This window comes from Rhinoderma darwinii, chromosome 1 (assembly GCF_050947455.1).
Source record: "Rhinoderma darwinii isolate aRhiDar2 chromosome 1, aRhiDar2.hap1, whole genome shotgun sequence".
Lineage (NCBI taxonomy): Eukaryota > Metazoa > Chordata > Amphibia > Anura > Rhinodermatidae > Rhinoderma > Rhinoderma darwinii.
In genome coordinates this window covers 287,646,721-287,670,303 of record NC_134687.1, presented here as the reverse complement: position 1 = coordinate 287,670,303, position 23,583 = coordinate 287,646,721, and the positions used below count along the sequence as shown (strand labels likewise).

The following is a 23,583-nucleotide window of genomic DNA, read 5'->3' as shown; positions in this document are numbered from 1 at the left end:
TTGAACCTGTGCTTCTGTTTTCGTTGGTCTTCTTGAACAGTGAAAATCCCAACGCAGATGTGAACAAATGATCAAAAGATTAAAAAATTGATAAATAATATTGGGGATCATGAAGGAGATCGGTTGTTTGATAAATGTCATGAATGATCAATACAACTTATGTAAATGGGTATATAAGGTGGAAACTCATTGGGGTGGATAATTCTCACACAATTGGTAAATGGGGGAGACAACAACAAGAAAAATAAGAAATTACATCTATATGTTGGGATGTAGTGAGACTAGATGTAGATCCGTTCTATAGGATTATTGCCACAAATGTTAATTGGTGTTCAGGCCTTGAGACACTTTACATCTGGTATTCCACTTTTCCTGTTCTAGCGGTGGTTATTGATTCAAGCCTAATCAGGTCTGTGCTGTCTCTTCTCATATGGAAAGACTCCTCTTAAGGTCCTTTTACACGGGCCAATTATCGGGCAAACTATCGTTTTATAGAATGTTCATTCCTGATTGCCCTGTCTAAACAGGGCACCAATCAGCAGATCAACGAGCAAACACTTGTTCATCTTCTGATCGTATCGTTTTAAAAAAACAAAATATCTTAGTCTGCAGCACATTTCCCTGTGTAAACAGGGAGACTCTCTGCCGACATGATGATGATTATGTATGAGGACGAGTGGTCGGCGTAACAAGCACTCGTCCCCATGCATAGCGCCTTGTGACTGTAGCAAACTATCGCTGATCACTAGCTGTCTCGTTGATCGGAGCTCGTTACACTGGCCAAAATTGACCGGTGTAAGAGTACCTTTAGGAAGGAAGGAGGCCAAGGAGTTTGGGACTGCCAGATAAGTCTCCAGGCTGTAGCGGACTTGGTGCCAGGATGTTTTGGAGGGTATTTGATCTCTGAAAGGCGATGCTCTGTTTGTTTGGAACAGATTTTCTCAAAGGCTTTATAGAAAGTGTTGGATTCATCTTATGAAACCGAGCAAAAAAACAGACCAATTCTTTTGCAGTAGTGTTTAATGTTGGCTTAAGTTGGTGTCAAAATACCCCGTGAACAAATTTGCATATTGGGTCCCCATAGCAGAGCCCCTGTTTATCCACTTTCTTCTTTTAGAAAGTTCATTAAACTTTGGATGGAAAAACTAGTGTAGAGTTTAACCCCTTAATGACCGGGCCTGAAAAGACCTTAATGACCAGCTCAATTTTTCTGGTTTTGCCTCTGCTTTTCAGCAGCCATAACTTTTTTTAATTTTTTCATTGCCGTGGCTGTATGAGGCCTTGTTTTATGCGAGAGAAATAGTATTATTTTTTTTTCCCACAGTTTGGGGGTAAAAAAAAAATGTTTTTTGCGGCGTGAAAATAGGAAAAAGCGATTCTCGTAATAGTTTTTTTTTTTTCGTTTTATTTTTTATCCTGTTCACGTTTCACACTAAATAACCCATTAGACTAATTCTTCAGTTTATTACGGTCGTGTAGATACCTAATATGTGTCTGTTTTTTTGTTTTTATTTAGTGTAGGGGCAATAAAATGTATTTAATGCATTTTTGGGACTTTTTTTTTTATTTATTTGTTTTGTTACGTTTTTTGTTTTTTTTTAATCCCATCTAGGGATGTCACGATACCAGAATTTGGACTTCGATACCGATACTTCGTTTAGTATTGCGATTTCGATACCAATTTCGATACTTTTGGCAACAGTAATAATAAAAAAAAAATCTTCCGTTTTCTGATGTGAGGCGCGACGTGTGATGAATTTTGAACGCGCCTCGCATTAATAGTAATTAATCCCATACTGTTTCTCAGTCATAATGGGTTAATGTGTGAGGTACATGATGGGGTTAATTACTATTAATGTGAGGAACATGGAGGTTAAATTCATCGCACCTCGTGCCTCACATTAATAAGTGAATGAAAGCCGTGATTATTTAATTTTTTTACAGCGTACACATCATAAATGATGCAAAAAAATTGTTGTGCGCGCCATTACTGAATGTGTGTGTATTTTATGTATTGAGACTTATTTTAATGTTTATTGTAAAAAAGGTGAATGTGTATTTTTTTTTTTTTAATTTAACAATACTTTGTTTTTACTTTATTTTTAAACTTTAATGTACTGACATATATCAGATATGTGCCAGTACATTAGCCTGTGGACAGATAGCCCAGACATATATCAGATATGTGCCAGTACATCAGCCTGTGGACAGATGGCACACAGGCAGTTGTTAGGACATACCTGGGTATGTCCTAACAACATGAAATATGGTAAGATAGCCCTGGGGTCCGTCAATAGACCCTGAGCTGTCTGCCCATATATGGTATGGTCCTCGATCGCGTCACAGGAATTCCCTGTGACGCGATCCAGGGGCATCCCCCCTGCTCATTTTCTCCTGAATGCTGCAGTCAGCTGTGATCGCAGCATTCAGGGGAATAGCGGCAGAGATGAGAGGTTTCTCTGATCTCCGCCAGCGGGGCTGTGGCTGTGTAATACAGCCATTGCCCCGCTCCTGACAGGAAGTGCGTGTGCGGTCAGCATGAGGAGATGCGGCCGGCGCTGCACTAATGAGCGGCAGTTCAGGCACTGAGGACAGAACATGGGGGTGTTTTGCAGCGCGCCCGCCATGTTCTGTCTCCAGTGCCGCCGCTCATTAGTGCAGCGCCGGCCGCATCGCATCATCCTGACCCCGCAAACTTCTCATGACTCAGGAGCGGGGCTGTGGCTGAATTACACAGCCGCAGCCGCGCTCCCATACATTCATGTATTACTATACTGAGCTGTGCGGCTGCGCAGCTAAGTATCGAAATACAGGAAATAGCGGTATCGAACCGTTTAGGGATGCACAGTATCGAAACAGTATCGAAGATTCGATGCACCGTGCATCCCTAATCCCATCAAGGGATAACTTTATTTGTAACTTTATTTTTTACTTGTAATGTATTAGCATACTTCTGTACGCTAATATATTACACTGTGTCACTATGACACAGGCTGCTGATCGGGCAGCACATAGTGTACCCGAACAGCAGGCAAACGGAACAGACAGCCCTGGGGTCCTTTGTAGGTCCCCAGGGCTGACTGCAGAGGGATTCCCCATTGTTTGATCGCAATCAAAGAGGGGAATTCCCTTTGATCATGCCGCGGACCTCTGTAATCAAAGGGTTAAGCAGCTGGGGTCCGAATGTTTGCCGACCCCAGCTGTGTTCAGGAGGCTGCTCTAAGATCAGGAGCTGTTAGTTACAGCTCCTGCTTAGAGGATGAGTACTCACAGGAGCGCTCATCAGCCTGATCTACAGCCAAAAGACGTCTCTGTAGATTAAGCACCTGCACTGCCTGACGTCAAAAGACAGTGGGCGGTCGGGAAGGTGTTAAACCAGTCAAACCGCTCGGGAGCAGAGTTGACATATTTTTAATTGACCTCAATAGAAAACCACCCTAAAATAGGCAAATTGGCTTCCTACTTATGTTAAAATGTTTACGACTATAATTCTCTTGCATTTCTGAAATGTCAATGTTTAATGGGTGGAGAACATTCTTTAATTGTATCCTGCTAGGAGTTATTTAGTTCTCTGCTTAGTAATCTCTTGAAAGTGACCTACACTCTTGTGTGCTTTCTAATGTGATAATTTTCTGTTTTATTTCTCCTGTAAAGCCACGTGCAATTAATGTAGATCTGCAGCCTGATGCCACTTTGCAAGTTGATATATCTGATGCATTAAGTGAGAGAGACAAAGTGAAATTCACTGTGCATACAAAGGTAGGTGTTGTTCTTGAACTACTAAAAAAACAAAAAACTGCTGAAATTCCTTCTTGGAATGCATTTAGAAAATTTAGCAAAACATTGATTATATGACATATTTTTTTTCTGTTGACATTTACACTGAGTCCTCCACACTCTTGCCAGAAAGTAATTTCAGCAGATAAACAAACTGGAGGTGCAGATCCCCAAACCAGGTTGAGCGCTGCTTGGTAGAGCTAGACACCATTACGTTACACCATTTATGGACGTCTGGTAGATGTCCCTGCTAAAAGGGGTTGTACAAAATTACCAGAACACGGCTGCATGAAAACCACACCTATCTAGAAGTTATATTTGGTGCTGCAGATCTGCTATATTAAAGTGAATAGAGCTGAGCTGCAATAACACACACAACCTGTGCTGTTTTTATTTATTTTTTTCTGACTAATGCAACCATGTTTTTGTAATCTTGTACAACTCATTTAAACCCTTCCCGCCCAATCACGTAACTGTACGGGTTAAGGGGAAGTATGGAGCGAGCTCATGGGCTGAGCTCGCACCATACACAGCGGGTGATGGCTGCTACACGCAGCCGACACCTCACTGCAACGGGCAGAATCAAAGTTTACTTTGATTCAGTCCAACACCTTAAATGCTGCGGCCAATTGTGACTGCGGCATTTAAAGTGTTAGAATCGGGGGCACCCCCTCAAACACGCTGTCGCAACCCCTAGCGGTGCGATTGTCAGGTAACAACGGTTGCTATGGCAGCCTAGCGGCCAAAAAAAGGTCTTCAGGTCTGCCATCTTTGCACTACTTTGAAGCTTTGCCTCCGGCAGGGCTTCAAAGGACTGTCAGAATCACAATATAATGCAATACATTAATATTGCAGTATATCATGCAAGTGATCCAACGTTCGCTGCTTCAAGTATCCTAGGGGCACTTAAAAAAAAAAGACTTTTTTTCTGTTTTCTTTATATGTTCCAAAAAAATAAAGTATTAAAAGTTAAAGAAACCAAACATTTTCCCATATATATATATATATATATCTCTCTGTCACCTTAGCACTCCAAAAAAATGAAATCAAAAGATCAAAAAGTCGCATGTACTCCAAAATGGTATCAGGGATGCTGTAAAAATAAAACCCCAAAAAATGTGGCGTAATCGCTGTTTTTTTTGCCCTTTTCACCCCACAATTTTTTTTACAGCTTCCCAGTACTTTCATGCGTTTAGAATAGATGGTGCCATGAAAAACTACAACTTGTCCCGCACAAAACAAGCCTTTGTATGGCTATATAGACGGAAAAATAAAAAAATTATAGCTTTTGGAAGGTTGGGAAGAAAAAACAAAAGTGAAAATCTGAAAAATGGCTGAGGAGGGAAGCGGTTAAGGTCTCTTTCACATGGCAGTATTTGGATGTCAAAGCCAGGAGTGAAACCTAGAAAAAAAAATATAAAAGAAAGATTTGTACCTCTTCCATGTTTTGGACCCACTCCTGGTTTTGGCTTACAAATACTGATGCAAAATACTGCAATATGAAAGAGGCCTAAAGTGCATTGGTCTCATTACGGGTGCACTTTTAAGGGGTTGCATAGACAATCCCTTTCCATATGGCAAACTTTAACAAAGCAGAATGTTTTTGTAAAGAGCAAAACTTTTAAAGATTCACTGGAGCAATAAAACAAAATTTGACGTAAGTAGCTCCTGGAGAATAAGCACTGCATCTAGTCGTTCAGGATCATATATCCAACTTTTCAGGTTTCAGCAGTGCATCTAGCACCAGCATTAATGGATTTGGTAGGAGTGGATCCCACAGCTGTCTAAATGTCAAGAAAAGCAGAATGTGGCCAATGGGAGCCGAAATTGTGAGTGCCACTGGCAGGTCGGTTGCTTGGTGGAAGGTTCAGAGGTTTTGATTCAGAATGATCATACATTTATGCCGCCTCCTAATAATGCCATGAATATTAGTGTTAGGAAAACCCCTTTGGAAGGGGCTGCATCTCGGCTCACATATGTTGTTTTTAAGGTTCTCATGCACACATCAGTATTTGGAAGCCAAAACCAGTAGTGGAACATAAACGGAGAACCTATAATGGAAAGATTTGCACCTCTTCCATGTTTTTGACCCACTCCTGGTTTTGGCTTCCAAATACTAAAGCAAAATACTGACGTGTGCATGAGGCCTTAGTGCTTTGCTGGGCCGCACCCCACCTGAATGTCTGCTTTTTGTTTAGATGCTCGTATTTTATACTAGACTATCTAACTTGATTGCCTTAATTACACGATTTTATCCTTGTGTGCCGAACACTATCGTTCTATGAAAACCGCAGAAAAAAGCTTTTGAGTCATGTGCTTTTCAAATCTAAGAATAAGCATATAAGAAATGTGCTAAACAGACATTTCTTTGTTGTTGCGCTCCCCACATTATGTTACCGTTCACTGATGGGATAGTGTCAGACTGCGTAGGGATGTGCCGTTATCAGAAGGAATAAAAGATCCTAGTCGGTTTTGTGTTTGTTTTTTTAAGGAAATCGTGCCATGACTATGGGCTGTCTGGTTTTGATGCTCAACCCCATTCAAGTAAATGGGGCTGAGCTATAATACTAGACACAACCTTGGACAAACATGGTGCTGTATTTGGGGGGGAAAAAGGCAAACCCTTTTTGCCAGTCCTGCAAAACCCCTCTGATTCTAAAGTAAACATTGTTTTTGAAGCCCACATTCGTACAACTTAATCTTTAATGAAAAGACCTATCTGTTTAAAAGGTAACCTTCATTAAACCTTGGTTCAAGATAAAATAGTTACCTTTTAAAATTGACACTAACTTTTCTAACTACTAATGCTAATCTAACAGTATGCATGATATAGAACAACTTTGTAACTTACTGCTTAATTTTAGTTTTTCCATGCAAATTCTGTGAAGTTACTGCTGCTAGGTGTTTCCATTCCTGTGTTCTGCCCCCCCCCCCGTCAAGCAAAACGTATCCCTAGTTAGGGCATGTTCACACAGCCTATTTCCGGCCGTTTTTCGGAAGCCGAATGCCTCCAAATATCTGTCCATTGATTTCAATGGGAAAAACAGCCGCGAAAAATAAGTGCAGGACACTTCTTGGGAAATTTTTAGCTGTTTTTCATTGACTCTATAGAAAACCGCTCCAAAAAACGGCCGTAAAAAATGCAGCGAAAATCGCGAGTGGCATAAAAAATGTCTGAAAATCAGGAGCTGTTTTCTCAGGAGCTGTTTTGACTCCGCGTGTGAACATACCCTTAGAGTGGAGGAGATAGGAAGGAAGTGAGGGGGGCGGTGGTTGGTGTCTCTGCCAAAGCACACTCCAGTGACTTCACAGCCTGTCCATAGAAGTCTATGGGGATGGGAGGGAGGAGCGGGAGCAAAGCGAGCATGACCCTGCAGCCCATAGAAATCTATGGAGGTGTGAGTAGGAGCAGAGAACACACTCTACAGCTTTTAAATTATGTGTGTGTGTATATATCTCTCGCTCTGCTAAATCATGCAGAATACAAATCTTATAATGTTCAGAAATAGTGGTGTTCCTCATGTACACACGACCGCTTATTCTGAATGGTTCGTTACGCTTTAATGTATTTGCAATGTAAATCTTATTGTCGTTTTTCTTTTTTTTCTGTTTTATATTCAGAGTTCACTACCAAACTTCAAGCAGAATGAATTTTCAGTCGTCCGACAGCATGAGGAGTTCATATGGCTTCACGATTCCTTTGTGGAAAGTGAGGATTATGCTGGATATATTGTAAGTGTATAAAGTGTCACTGAATGTGGTACCAATCATTCTTGGTTTATAATATGTTAGTGTGGTATGTATTTTTTTTTCCTCTCTGAAGAATTATAACTTTTTATTTTGAGTAGCGCTTCATAGAAGATTATGGCTGTTTGTGTAGTTTCTCTTAAATCTCATTGTGTTTAAAATAATAAAAACAAAAAAGCAAAGCTGCCAAGGCCATCTGTGCTGCAGAAATATTGGTCATGGCACCATATAATTACAGTAGAGCGAGGCAAAAATAACATTCTAATTTGGAAAGGTTGATCTTCCAAGTGGTGAATCTGTTGTGATAGAAAATAAGTTGACACAGAGGAATAGATTTGTGTGGGTGTCTACTTCTAGTAATAAACACTTGACATGTGAGCTGTCATTCTTTGGCTCATTTTCTGAAAACACTTTCTGCAATATTTACTACCAAAACATTCCGATCCTATAGCCCTATAAGTCCACATTCATGCTTTAAGGTGTCCGTAAATGTCTAAAGTGGCGTTGTTGGGAAGGGTCTCTGGTCAGGGCAAGTGTCCTTGCTTGTGCTTTAGGCAGGGTTAACGACTATAGGGGGATGTACAGAAGTAGAGGAAATTCTGAAGATTTGTGGTGTGGTTTCTAAACCGCCACCCCCACACAGCGCAAAAATTCTGCATGACCATATAAGACTTTTTTAAATCTGCAGCATACTCATTTTTTAAGGGAAATCTTTTCTGATGTTCCACTGCTTGCAACAAAATTTGTGGTGGAATGTGCCAAAAAATAACTGTGCCCCAGCTCTCCTGACATGTCTGTTTTAGTAGATGCTTGTATTCCCATTCTAAAGAATATTTTCTTAAAATTCTACCATGTACCATTCCTTTTTTTTTTTTTTTTTTTTTTTAAATCTGATAATGTGTAATTGTCAACTGGGCACTACCATTCCCCTTGCCTATTTTCCTGTGGCATTGTAATGCAGTACCAGTATAGTAAACGAGATTTTAAGTACTCATCTAAACGTTGCAGGATTTTTCTGCACGTAAAGTGACCTGTGGTGTGTATTTCAGAATCTGCAGCATGTACCTGTCAAGTTTATATAAACGCACGAAAATCCGCAGCATAAAACTGCAGCGATTTCCAAGTCAAAATGTAAAAAGCACACTTATGCACCAAGGCCAGGTTCCCACGGGACAGATACGCTGCAAAAAAAACACGCAGGGTATCCAACCTGGAACCCGCAGTACATTCAATCTGAAAAAAACACCACATTGTGGTGCGGTTTTCGGATGGAATTTCTGCTGCGGTTAATAAAAAGCACTCATACTTGCGTAAGCCGTTACGGGGACACGTCCCTCCTGTGCAGTCTGGTCCGGCCTCCTTGGATGACACTGCAGCCCATGTGACCACTGCAGCCTGTGATTGGCTACAGTGGCAGCCACATGGGATGTAACGTCATCCCAGGAGACTGGCCCGCTGACGTCGTCCAGGCCAGCCTCCTGGGATGACTTTTATCATCCCATGTGACCGCCGCAACAGCGTGTGATTGGCTGCAGCGGTCACATTGGATGCATCATCATCCCAGGAGGCCGGATTGCAGGAAGAAGGGCATTCTGGGTATGATTTTATTTTTATTTTTTCCGTAATTGCGATTATTGCGGCGTAATCTCTGCGAACGTTCCGCAAAAGTTGCAAACACTTGGCTTTCTGTTGCAGGTTTTGCATCCCCATTGAATTCAATGGGGAAAACCCGCAACGGAAAATAAACAAAAACTTCGCATCCACATTGCCGATCGATTTTGTTAACCTTTACACTGCGTTTTTTTCCGCAGCGTGGAAATTAGATTTTCTAAATCTCATCCACTTTCTGCAGCAATTTCAGCGCACAATTTCGTTGTGGCATTTCCACAGCATTTACGCTACGTGGGAACCCGGCCTTAGTGGGGATATTCCCTGTGGAATTATCTACGTTTACCTGCGGTTTTAATGCGTATTTTCCGCATCAAATTACGCAACGTGTGCATTTAGCCTTAGGTTGCCTAAGGCGACGTTAGATTTAAAGGGATTGTCCAGTTTCAGCAAGTCAGTTAGATTTTCTATTAAGTTATATAATTTTCCAATATACTTTCTATATTCCTCGCCATTTTCAAGATCTTTGCTTGTTATTCAGTAGGAACATTCATTGTTTACTTCCAGTGGCTATAATTCTGTATGTGGTCATGTGATCGACCCACAGGTGCATGGCTCGTTACAGTAACAATGCCCCCTGCACCTGTGTCCATCACATGACCATGGAGAGAATTTATCCACTGGAAGTAAACCATGAATGTTCTTACGGCTTTTGGGATCTCTGCTTTGTTATTCAGCAAGGATAGCTTGAACCAGCGATTGTGATCTTCTATGAAGCACTGGGCTTCCAAGGAGTACAGAGATGTCAGACCTTGGGGGCAGTCATCAGGCTGCCATGCCAACCAACGGCACCCCCAGATCACACTGCGGGTGGCCGTTGGAATGTTACAGGGGGTTGCCCCCCTGTTTTTAGTAATTTAAATGCTGCGGTCGCTGTTTATGTTAGAAAAGTTTTATTTTACATTTATGCTGATGTGATGGAGACCAAATTGTAAATATGCTATCAAGTGTGAGGGTGGTGGGCAGTCTCCATTTTGTATTCTTTACATGTGTGTAATTTCGTGCAGCGGCCATCTTGTCTGGAGTTCCCATCTTGTTTGTTTTATAATGAATAAAATTAATTTGTTCCTTTAAGACTGTATTTCATGTTTTTTAGTTAGTTATCTTTGACCTTGGCTCTCATATGAAGCTTGCGGAGAAAGCACAAGGAGTGAGATGGGTGGGCGTCAAATATGCATGTGGGAATGCCTCCCCCCCATCTTACATGAATATTCTTGCCAAGAGAGATAAGGCCACCTGTAAACCTGATGTGTGAAGAATTATAATGTTGTATCTGCAATGTATTGCATGTCTGTAACTGGCTGAATAAGAAATAAGTTTATCCCATGTATAAAAACCACGATACGCAAGTTAGCAGCAGATATTTGCTGATGGATTTTTGATCTACCGGTCATATTGTCTCCTTATCGATGAGAATAAAAGACGCGCATTTTTATTCAGGTGACTTCTTGAATCTCCTTGATAAGAACATAAATTCTTCTAACAATTGACCACGCCATTTAACGGGTTAAACTAGCGGGCTCCCGTTCATTACGGGAGGGGCTCAGCATTTATACATTGGTGTTTCAATGGGGTGCTGTGTGCAGAAATACTTACCAATCTGTGCATCACGTCGTTTTTGGGTCCTGCGCCGCCCATGTAATCACATTCCCACCTGGTCTGGAATTGCTGTGCTTTTGAGAAAACCGGATCTCAGGCTTTCAGTGCATTCCTATGGAGCCTCATTCTGACTCCCATTAAAACCTCACTCATCTTGCCCCTCTATTGTTAAAGTAAACTCTGTACCGCACAATGAGGCCCACGTTTTATTGAACGTTTTGGTGCTTTTGCGATGCCGCTATATCACTTTTTCAAACGGAAAGCTGTCTATTTTGGCCCACTGAGCAGGAGTAGGGGAGGATGGAGCAATCCATCGAAATGCAATAGCCTTGTGAGCCCTAAATAGTGTTTCCCTAAGGAGTGATGTGATCTAGTGGTGAGACCACAGGCGATCCTAATCCAGACAGCCACATAGGTATAGTTTTTGTTCAAGGGGTAGAGGAGTCCCATGTATATAGCTGAGTGCTTACAATGAGGCAACAGAGGGACACGCCCAGATGAAGTGACCGAAGTCTGGTGCCTCCTCAGTACATCTGTGGCATGGGAGTTAGAGACCAAGCCAGCACAATGTAACTTCAGGTATGAGGTAATCCTGATGAATGATGTAAAGCTGCATCAATTTATTATTAGCGGCAGGTGGGAGGCTAAGCCTGGGTTTTTGTTGTGCTTTTAATAAAAAAAAATTTTGGTAGATAAATGCTCATGTCTCTATAGGGGAGTTTATCAACCAAAACAAAAACATGCAAGCACAACAAAAACCGTGTGAACCCAGCCTAACATTACGTTCTAGTCCTCCCCGGTGAGGGAAGGAATATACTGTTCCCATTTTGAACGTGATGGGATCCAAGGCATGAAATTGGAATAGTAGATGGTATTTCTGAGACTTACTGGAAGCCATAGAAAGGGTCTGAAAGCCGTAATCCGAGGAGGATTAGAAACTAGCTCTGGGGTTTCTGGAAATCACGCTTGGAAAGCATGCCTGAGTTGAAGGAACCTGTAAAACACTCAGTGGGGGATATTATATTGTTTCTGCAATGGTTAAAAAAAAAATATCCGCTTTCCCTCCGTCAAGTGTGAATTATTTTTTAATACCCAGGTTAAGCCAGAACACCCATCCCTGCATGAGCTCTTCCAACGAGATTTCCCACAAGCACCGAACTGTTAGGCTGGGTTCACACTGAGTTTTTTGCAGGAGGAAAATCTGCCTCAAAATTCCATTTGGAATTTTGAGGCAGATTTTGCTCTGCCTGCGGCCATTGAGCGCCGCAGGCAAAAAAACGCAGCGAAATGCGCTTTCCCTGCTTCCCATTGATGTCAATGGGAGGTCAGAGCTGAAAATGCCTGAAGATAGGGCATGTCCCTTCTTTCTCCTGCAAGACTGTTTTTCCGCTCGTGAAAAAAAAACCTCCGCCTCCCATTGAAATCAATGAGCCATTTTCGGCTGTTTTTTGGCGCGTTTTCCGACGCGGATTCTGCATCTAACTCCGTAATATAGATGGTGACCTTAAACAACAAACACAAAACACCCAAAAAAATAAATATTTAACGTTTAAACTTAATTTAAAAATGACTTTCTTACAAATTTTCCTCCAATCTTCACTAAATTTTAATTCTAGAAATGTTTTGTTATAAATGCAGATCCCACCCGCACCTCCAAGACCTGATTTTGATGCCTCCAGAGAGAAACTGCAAAAACTTGGACAAGGGGAAGGTTCAATGACCAGGGAAGAGTTTACTAAAATGAAACCGGAGCTTGAAGCGTAGGTATTTCATTAATTCCTTATTTAACCCCTTCCCGACATTTGCCGTACATGTACGTCATGGAAAGTACTGACTTCCCGCATCTTGCCGTACATGTACGCCAAATGTTTGGGACCGGCTCAGAAGCTGAGCCGGTCCCATCATCACCGGATCTCAGCTGTATCTTACAGCTGACATCCGACTGTAACGGCGGGGACCGAAATTAGCTTCGATCCCCGCCATTAACCCCTTAAGTGCAGCGCTCAAACGCGATCGCTGCACTTAAGGTGTTTGCAGCTCATCGGAACCCCAGTAATGAAATTGCCGGGGTTCCGGTGGCTGCAATGGCAACCGGAGGCCTAATACTGGCCTCCCGGTCTGCCTAGCACCGAAGCCGGTCAAGATCCGCCCAGCGGCGGAGCCTGATCGGCTTCCGTAGCTGTCGGCAAGATGGCGCCGGGTCAGGAGCTGATCCGGCGTCATCAGCGGTGGAAGTCAGCTGTACTGTACAGCTGACATCCACCTGTAACGGCAGGAACCGGAGCTAGCTCCGATCCCTGCCATTAACCCCTTCGATGCAGCAATCGAAAGCGATTGCTGCATCGTAGCGGTTACTAGCAGATCGCCAGCCCTGACAGGCAATCGGGACTGGCGACTGCTGTTATGGCAACAGGAGACACAATGGTCTCCTGCTCTGCCATTATGGAAGCCGATTTAGGCCCCGCCGGGAGGCGAAGCCTAATCGGCTTGCTGTCAGTGAATGACTGACAGATCTAATACATTGCACTACATTTGTAGTGCAATGTATTAGAAAAAAAAAAATCTGACCGTTGGAACTTCAAGTCCCCTAGTGGGACTTGAGAAAAAGTGTAAAAAAAGTATAAAAAAGTGTAAAAAAAAGTGCACAAAATAAAAGTTTGAAAACAGTAAAAGTTTCAAGTAATCAAATAAAACACAATCCCCCTTTTACTCTTATCAAGTCCTTTATTATTGAAAAATAATAATAAACCATATGTATTTGGTATCGCCACGACCGTAACGACCGGAGGTATCAAAATATTATATTATTTATTGCACGCGGTGAACAGCGTAAAAAAAACCGTAAAAAACGTTACCAGAGTTTCTGTTTTTTGGTCACTTTGCCCTACAAATATTAGAATAAAAAGTGATCAAAAAGTCGCACGTATCCAAAAATGGTACCTATAAAAACTATGGCTCGTCCCGCAAAAAACAAGCCCTCATACACCTCCGTCGACAAAAAAATTAAAAAGTTATGGTTCTCACAACTTGGCGACAGAAAAAATACATTCTTTTTACAAAAGTAATTTTATTGTGCAAAAAAGTTGTAAAACATGAAAAAGTTCTATAAATTAGGTATCGCCGGAATCGTACTGACCCGCAGAATAAAGTTAACATGTAATTTATAACGCATGGTGAACGCTGTATAAAAAAAAACCGAAAAAAGCTGTGCCAGAATTGCGTTTTTTTGTTTACCTGGCATCCCAAAAAATAGGATAAAAGGTGATCAAAAAGTCGCATGTACCCCAAAATGGTACCAATAATAACTACAGCTCATCCCGCAACAAACCAGCCCTCATACCGCTACGTCTATGAAAAATAAAATTAGTTATGGCTCCAATAAGTCAGGAAATAAAAAAATATGCAGTTGTGCCCGAGGGGAACATTTCTTCTGTTTGAAGAGGCGATTTTTCAAGGACCTAAAATTAGGGAACCAGGAAAGGGAGGGCCCAAACATATCCGCTGGAAGCGACGGTGCCCGTATTATACCAGGACAACACTTTCCCAGCAAAATTCCCCAAACTACAAAGGCGCGGAGTGTGGACCAAAAGGGGGATAAGAAATGACACCATTTATCAGTGCGACACCGGCCTGTGCAGAAAGGATTGCTTCACAGCGTAACACACATCTATGGATTATTTTATTGTTTTTTTTTTACCCCGTTATTATACCACCTGACTATGCCCCTTATATACTCCGCTCGGCTTACATATGCCCTACATTATAAACGGAAACACCAGTAAGACTCCAAACAAAACTACTACCAAGCAAAATCCACGCTCCAAAAGCCAAATGGCATTTCCTCCCATCTGAACCCTACAGCGTGCCCAAACAGCAGTTTCCTTCCACATATATGGCATCGTCATACCCGGGAGAACCCTTTTAGCAATTTTTGGGGTGTGTGTCTCCAGTGGCATATGCTGGGCACGACATATTTGCCACTGAATGGCATATCTAGGGAAAAATATAAATTTTTAATTTGCACCAACCACAGCGCATTCATTTATGGAAAAGATCTGTGGGGTGAAAATGCTCACTACACCCCTTAATAAATGCCTTGAGGGGTGCAGTTTCCATAGTGGGGTCACTTCCCAGGGGTTTATTTTTATTATTTCACATCTGAGCCTCTGCAGTTGTGAACCAATACTTTGTAAATCGCCAAATTAGGCCTCAATTTTACATGGTACGCTTTCACTCCTGAGCCTGGTCGACTGTCCAGGCAAGAGATTAGGGCCACATGTAGGGTGTTTCTAAAACCAGGAAACCCAGCATAATAATTAGAGAGCTGTCTCGTTATGGTGGCACAAGCTGGGCACCACATATTGTCCACATATCTGTGGAAAAAATCCCATTTTCACTCTGCAACATCGAGTTCACACTAATTTCTACAAAACACCTGCAGGGTTAACATGCTCACTACACCCCTAGGTAAAAGCATTGAGGGGTGTAGTTTCCAAAATGGGGTCACTTCTGGGGGGTTTCCACTGTTTTGGGCCCACAGGCGCCCAGAAACCAATCCAGAAACATCTGCACTCCAAATGGCGGTCCTTCCCTTCTGAGCCCTGCCGTGTGCCCAAACAGCAGTTTATGACCACATATGGGGTATTGCCGTACTCGGTAGAAATTGCTTTACAAATGTTGGGTTCTTTTTTTTCCTTTATTTGTTGCGAAAATGAAAAAATTTGCGCTAAAGCTACGTCTTATTGAAGAAAAAGGATTGTTTTTATTTTCACTGCCCAATTCTAATAAATTCTATGAAACATCTGTGGGGTCAAAATGCTCACTACGCCCCTAGATGAATTCCTCAAGAGGTGTAGTTTCCTAAATGGTGTCACTTTTTGGGCGTTTTCATTGTTTTTTCCCCTCAGGGGCTTTGCAAATGTGACATGGCCGCCGCAAACCATTCCTGCTCAATGTGATCTCCAAAAGCCAAATAGCGCTCTTTCCCTTCTCAGCCCTGCCGTGTCTCCAAACAACCGTTTATTACCACATGTGGGGCATTGTTTTACTCGGGAGAGATTGGTTTACAAATTTTACGGTGCCTTTTCTCCTTCAGTCCTTGTGGAAATGAGAAAAAATTAGCTAAACCTACATTTTCTTTGAAAAAATTTAGATTGTCATTTTCAGGGCCTATTTCCAATAATTTATGCAAAAAACCTGTTGTGTCAAAACGCTCACTATACCCCTAGATAATTTCCTCAATGGGCGTAGTTTCCGAAATGGGGTCACTTGTGGGGGGTTTCCACTGTTTTGTCCCCTCAGGGGCTTTGTAAATGTGACATGGCCTCCACAAACCATTCCTGCTAAACTTGAGCTCCAAAAGCCAAATAGCGCTCTTTCCCTTCTCAGCCTCGCCGTGTCTCCAAACAACCGGTTATTACCACATGTGGGGTATTGTTTTACTCGGGAGAGATTGGTTTACAAATTTTACGGTGCTTTTTCTCCTTTAGTCTTTGTGAAAATGAGAAAAAAAATCGCTAAACCTACATTTTCTTTGAAGAAATGTTGATTTTAATTTTCACGGCCTACTTCTAATAATTTCTGTAAAAAAGCTGTGCGGTCAAAATGCTCACTGTACCCCTAGATAATTTCCTTGAGGTGTGTAGTTTCCCAGATGGGGTCACTTTTGGGGGATTTTGACTGTTTTGGCACCGCAAGAGCCCTTCAAACCTGACATGGTGCCTAAAATTTATTCTAACAAAAATAAGGCCCCAAAATCCACCAGGTGCTCCTTTGCTTCTGAGGCCGGTGCTTCAGTCCAGTAGCACGCTACGGCCACATGTGGGATATTTCCTAAAACTGCAGAAACTGGGCAACAAATATTGAGTTGCATTTCTCTGGTAAAACCTTCTGTGTTATAAAAAAAATTGTACTAAAAATTTATTTCTGCAAAAAAATATGAAATTTGTAAAATTCACCTCTACATTGCTTTAATTCCTGTGACATGTGTAAAGGGTTAAGACATTTTCTAAATGCTGTTTTGAATACTTTGAGGGGTGAAGTTTTTAAAATGGGGTGACTTTTTGGGGGTTTCTAATATATAAGGCCCTCAAAGCCACTTCACAACTGAACTGGCCCCTGTAAAAATGGCCTTTTGAAATTTTCTTGAAAATGTGAGAAATTGCTGCTAAAGTTCTAAGCCTTGTGAGGTCATAGAAAAATAAAAGGATGTTCAAAAAACGATGCCAATCTAAAGTAGACATATGGGTGATGTTAATTAGAAACAATTTTGTGTGGTATAACTGCCTGTCTTACAAGCAGATACATTTAAATTGAGAAAAATGCTAATTTTTGCAATTTTTCGCTAAATTTTGGTGTTTTTCACAATTAAATGCTGAACATATCGAGCAAATTTTGCCAGTAACATAAAGTCCAATGTGTCACGAGAAAACAATCTCAGAATCGCTTGGATAGGTGAAAGCATTCCGGAGTTATTACCACATAAAGTGACAGATGTCAGATTTGAAAAATGAGGCTCGGTCAGGAAGGTCAAAAGTGGCTAAAGAGGGAAGGGGTTAAACCAGTGATTTATATTCATTAAGAATAAGTGTTCAGAAGTTCTTTAATCGGTTAAGGACTAGGCTGTTTTACAGCTAAATGACCAGAGCAAATTTCACAATTTTGCTATGCGCTTCTTTAGGTGACTATAACTCTGCAGGTGAATAAAGTTCATCTTTGAATTTTACACTCTTTTTAACCCCTTCCCGCTCCTTGACGTACTATTAAGTCATGGCAGCTGTATCTTTCGCGCTCCATGCCGTAATAGTACGTCTCGGGAGTAACGGCCGTTTCGGCCGTCCTCCCGACACATACAGGAGCTGTGACGCTGCTGTCTTGTTCAGCAGCTGTCACAGCTCCTACAGCGGGGACCGATCGCTGTGTCCCCGCTGATTAACCCCTTAAAAGCCGCGTTCTATAGAGATCGCGGCTTTTTAGGGGTTAAGCTGCCATCGCCGGCCTGCTACGCGACAGCGGCCGGCCATGGTGACTATGGCAACCGGACACCAAACAATGGCGTCCGGCTATGCCATAGACGGAAGCCTAGTGGGTCCTGACAACGTCAGGACCCACTATGCTTGCTGTCAGTGAGTAGCTGACAGTTCTAATACACTGCACTACGCATGTAGTGCAGTGTATTAGAATAGCGATCAGGGCCTCATGTCCCCTAGTGGGACAAAATAATAAAGTTAAAAAAAAGTTAAAAAAAGATGTGTAAAAATAAGAAAATAAAAGATTTAAAAGTATTAAAAGTAAAAATCCCCCTTTTTACCTTATCAGTCATTTATTATTAATAAAAATATATAAACAAACAAATAAACTATACATAATTGGTATCGCCGCGTCCGTAACGGCCTGAACTACAAAATTATACCGTTATTTATCCCGCACGGTGAACGCCGTAAAATAAAATAATAATAAACCGAACCACAATCACAATTCTTTGGTCACTTCACCTCCCAAAAAATGGAATAAAAAGAGATCAAAAAGTTGCATGTACCTAAAAATGGTACTGATGGAAACTACAGTTCGTTACGCAAAAAATAAGTCCTCGCACGGCTTTATTGATTGAAAAATAAAAACGTTATGGCTCTTAGAATAAGGCAACACAAAAAGTGAATGATTGTTTACAAAACGTATTTTATTGTGCAAACGCCATAAGACATAAAAAAAACTATAAACATATGGTATTGCCGTAATCGTATCGCCCCGCAGAATAAAGTGAATGTCATTTATAGCGCACGGTGAACGCCGTAAAAAAAAAAGAAAAAAAAACAATAGTAGAATTGCTGTTTTTTAGTCACCACGCCACCTAAAAATAGAATAAAAACTGATCAAAAAGCAGCATGCACCCCAAGAAAACTACAATGGATTCCTCAAGGGGTCTAGTTTCCAAATTGGGGTCACTTTTGGGGGGTTCCCAATGTTTTGGCACCACAAGACCTCTTCAAACCGGACATGGTGCCTAATAAAAAAGAGGCTTCAAAATCCACTAGGTGCTCCTTTGCTTCGGAGGCCGGCGCTTCAGTCCATTACCGCACTAGGGCCACATGGGGGATGTTTCTCAAAACTGCAGAATCTGGGCAATAAGTATTAAGTTGCGTTTCTCTGATAAATCCTTTTGTGTTATAAAAAAAATGGTATAAAGAGGATTTTCTGACAAAAAAAAATATTTAAATTTCACCTCTACTTTGCTCTAAATTTTTGTGAAACACCTAAAGGGTTCATAAACTTTATAAATGCTGTTGTGAATACTTTGAGGGGTCTAGTTTCTAAAATGGGGTATTTGATAGGGGTTTCTAATATATGGGCCCCTCAAAGCAACTTCAGAACTGAACTGGAACCTAAAAAAATAAATAAATGAGGCAATACTTCGCTTCTTACATTATACTGATAATGAGCCGTGCCCACCCCGAGGTGACCCCAGTTTTGACCGTTTGTATAAACGGAGACCCCTATTAGACCATTTCAGTGCCCGGTTTTCCCAAGCATACACCCCGAGAAGTGTATTTCTATTGATGAGTCCCTGGTACATTTTAAAGGGAGGGTTCAATTCCGCAAGTACCTGCCGGGTAAGAGGGCAAGGTATGGCGTGAAGATGTATAAGCTGCGAGAGTGCATCAGGGTATACCTACAGATTTAGGATATATGAAGGAAAGGCCACCCCCAAAGCAGACTGCATCCTGGACTACAATAGGTACATGGGAGGGATGGACTTGTAAGATCAAGCCCTGAAGCCCTACAGCGCCATGCGGTGTGGTATAAGAAGCTGGCCGGGCACATCATACAGATGGCATTGTACAATGCGTACATGCTACATCGATGTGCAGGCCAGAGGGGAACTTTCCTGGAATTTCAAGAGGTGATTATCAAGAACCTAATCTTTAGGGACCAAGAAGGGGGGGCACCCAGTACTTCTGGAAGTGAGGCCACACGCATCGTACCAGGGCAACACTTTCCAGGAGAAGTTCCCCAAACTGGCAAGAAGGGAAAAAGTCAAAAGAGGTGCAAAGTCTGCTATAAGAGGGCGATAATGGATAACACAATATATCAATGTGACACGTGTCCCGAATAACCAGAGCTCTGTATGAAAGTGTTTTAAAATTTATCATACATCCCTTGGTTTATAATTTACCCCAATTTTACTTACCCTGATGCACTCCGCACAGCTTATCCCCCCTCGTCTTTCCCCTCTGGGCCCTGCTGTGTGTCCAGGCAGCTGATAACAGCCACATGTAGGGTATTGCCATACCCGGGAGAACCCACATTACAGTTTATGGGGTGTAGGTCTCCGGTCAAAATGCTCACTACACCTCTAGATGAATGCCTTAAGGGTGTAGTTTTTAAAACGGGGTCACTTCTTGCGGGTTTCAACTGTACTGGTACCTCAGGGGCTTCTGCATACATGACTTCGCACTAGAAAATCCCCAGTAGGCCAAATGGTGGTCCTTTCCTTCTGAGCCCTCCCATGGGCCCAAACGGCAGTTTATCACAACAAATGGGGTATTGCGGCACTCAGAACAAATTGCGCAACAGAATGGGGTATTTTGTTTCTTGTGAAAATAAGAAATTTTCAGCCAAAACTACATATTATTTGAAAAAAATAATTTTGTTTTCATTCCCAGCCCAATTCAAATAAGTTCTGTGAAAAAACTATGGGGTCAAAATGGTCACAACACCCATAAATGAATTCCTTGAGGGGTGTAGTTTCCAAAATGGGGTCATTTGTGGCTGGTTTCTATTGCTTTGATACCTCTGGGGCTCTGCAAATGCGACATGGCACCCGAAAACCAATCCAGCAAAATCTGGACTCCAAAGAACACACAGCGCTCCTTTCCTTCTGAGCCCTCCCATGGGCCCAAACGGCAGTTTATCACCACAAATGGGGTATTGCCGCACTCAGGACAAATTGGGCAACAAAATGGAGTATTTTATTTCTTGTGAAAATAAGAATTTTTGAGCTAAAATGACATATTATTGGAAAAAATATATTTTTTTTTTAATTCCCAGCCCAATTCAAATAAGTTCTGTGAAGAAACTATGGAGTCTAAATGGTCACATTACCCATAAATGAATTCCTTGAGGGGTGTAGTGGGGTCACTTCTGGTGGGTTTCCATTGCTTTGATACCTCTGGGGCTCTGCAAATGCGACATGGCACCCGAAAACCAATCCAACAAAATCTGGACTCCAACAAACATATAGCGCTCCTTTCCTTCTGAGCCCTCCCATGGGCCCAAACGGCAGTTTATCACCACAAATGGGGTATTGCCACACTAAGGACAAATTGGGCAACAAAATGGGGTATTTTGTTCCCTGTGAAAATAAGAAATTTTGATCACAAATGACATTTTATTGGAAAAAATGACATTTTTTTCATTTCAGAGCCCAATTCAAATACGTGCTGTGAAAAAACTGTGCGGTCAAAATGGTAACAACAACCATAAATGAATTCCTTGAGGGGTGTAGTTTCCAAAATGGGGTCACTATTGGGGGATTCCTACTGTTTTGACACCTCAACACCTCTTCAAACCTGGCATGCTGCCTAAAATATATTCTAATAAAAAAGAGGACTCAAAATGCACTAGGTGCTTCTTTGCTTCTAGGGCTTGTGTTTTAGTCCACGAGCGCAGTAGGGCCACATGTGGGACATTTCTAAAAACTGAAGAATCTGGACAATACATATTTAGTTGTGTCTCTCTGGTAAAACCTTCTATGTTACAGAAAAAAAAATGAATAAAATTGAAATTCAGCTAGAAAAATGAAATTTGCAAATTTCACCTCCACTTTGCTTTAATTCCTGTGAAATGCCTGAAGGGTTAAAAAACTTTCTAACTGCTGTTTTGAATACTTTGAGGGGTCTAGTTTTTAAAATGGGGTGTTTTATCAGGGTTTCTAATACATAGGCCCCTCAAAGCCACTTCAGAACTCAAGAGGTACCTTAAAAAAAAGGCTTTTGAAATTTTCTTAAAAATATGAGAAATTGCTGTTTATGTTCTAAGCCTTGTAACGTCCAAGAAAAATAAAAGAATGTTCAAAAAACGATGCCAATCTAAAGTAGACATGTGGGAAATGTGAACTAGTAACTATTTTGGGTGGTATAACCGTCTGTTTTACAAGCAGATGCATTTCAATTCTGAAAAATGCTATTTTTTCTAAATTTTCTCTACATTTTGCAATTTTTCACCAATAAACACTGAATATATCGACCAAATTTTACCACGAACATGAAGCCCAATGTGTCACGAGAAAACAATCTCAGAATCGCTTGGGTAGGTTTAAGCATTCCGACGTTATTACCACATAAAGTGAAATATGTCAGATTTGAAAAATGGGCTCTGAGCCTTAAGGCCAAAACTAGGCTGCGTCCTTAAGGGGTTAAAGGACAGATAGGGCTTTGTTTTAGTGGCATTTGTCAGTATATATAATTTTTATTTTTTTCTCTAAAGCGAGCAAAATTGGAAAAAAATGCAAGAATTTAGCAATTGCGTCAGTTTATGCTAGCATTTTTCACACACGGTATGGACCACGGACAAAATTAATCTCCTTTCACATTCTTCCACTTCTCCCGTGCATGGGGCTACCAAATATGTGTGCCTTATTTATCACATAGAGAAGTAGGAGGGCGGACGATAGAAGAAGCTTATTTCACAAATCGCTTTTTTTCAAAGCTGGTTTTACAAAACTCAACAGAGTTTCTATAACACTTCCAAAATATCTGCTCTTGAAGCAGAAATCCCAAAATATTAATCTAGGGGTATAATGGGAATTAATTTTTTTGGGTTTTCTAAAATAAGAAATTGCAGGTTTATGCAAATGGAGCTATCCAGCAGATGAACTTTAGAGAATATGCAAACATGACATCCACCCCCCACCCATTCCCTCCCTCACCCTTGGAGTAAAATCAGGGGAAAAATAAAAACGTAATGTAGGGCAAATATATTTTCAACGAATTAACTAAAATCTAATAATTCAGAACAGTGTGGTATTTTTTAAAACATGGCTCAATGCACAGTCCTGGTTGCGAGGGACATGAGGGACAGAAATATCGGGAATCTTTGCGGTGCCCGTCTTTTCTGCAGACGCGGCACTTTTTCTTGGGGTTGCTTCTGGTTGCTGTTGGGGGAATCCGACTGATGAAGTGTCTTTTAGTCAGTCGCGTGACCTCCTCAGACTGGGGGCATTCTCGGGTGACCTGAACATCAAAAATGAGGCCTTCAATTATTTTTTCCTGGAAATCCAGGTATGTGTCTCTGCCTCTGTTTTTTTTTTTGTAGAGCACAAATGAATTGTGGATGGCCACCTGTAACAAATAAATGGCCACTTTTTTGTACCAGGTTTTAGTTTTGCGTTTTACTAAATAGGGCTGTAAAAACCTGGTCGCTTAAATCCACCCCCCCCCATGTACTTGTTATATTCGGACACGCTCACTGGTTTGTGCTTGTCCGATGTTGCCCCTCTTTCCCTCACTGCCACTGTTCCTGCGGTATGAATCATGCTTAGCACATATACATCTTTGCGATCCCTGAACTTGACCGCCAGCAATTCTTCAGATGCATAAGCACAGGAGTCCCCCTTTACCATGCGCTTCCCCACTAATTGCTGTGGAAAACCAATTCTGTTTTTGCGCATGGTACCACATGCCCCAGTCCTTGCAGCATGCAAATGCCTAAACAGGGGCACACTCGAATAAAAATTATCACAGTACAGGTGGTACCCCTTTGTGAAGCAGAGGCTGCATTATCTCCCACATGATC

At 41.6% G+C, this 23,583-nt stretch overlaps 1 protein-coding gene across 4 annotated transcripts in view; it reads left to right on the top strand.

The window, feature by feature from the left end:
* LOC142741420 (sorting nexin-6-like) overlaps positions 1 to 23,583 on the top strand; it is a 46,058-nt gene that overhangs the window by 4,043 nt on the left and 18,432 nt on the right. For 3 of the 4 annotated variants that reach the window (XR_012881130.1, XR_012881129.1, XM_075850809.1), the window contains exons 3-5: positions 3,655 to 3,759; positions 7,399 to 7,509; positions 12,430 to 12,551. Coding sequence is in view for 1 of the 4 variants with exons in the window: in XM_075850809.1 (XP_075706924.1) it covers positions 3,655 to 3,759; positions 7,399 to 7,509; positions 12,430 to 12,551 (338 nt within the window). In the remaining 3 variants the exon portion in view is untranslated. The remainder of the gene's footprint in view (positions 1 to 3,654; positions 3,760 to 7,398; positions 7,510 to 12,429; positions 12,552 to 23,583) is intronic. The other variant, XR_012881133.1, reaches the window with a different exon arrangement.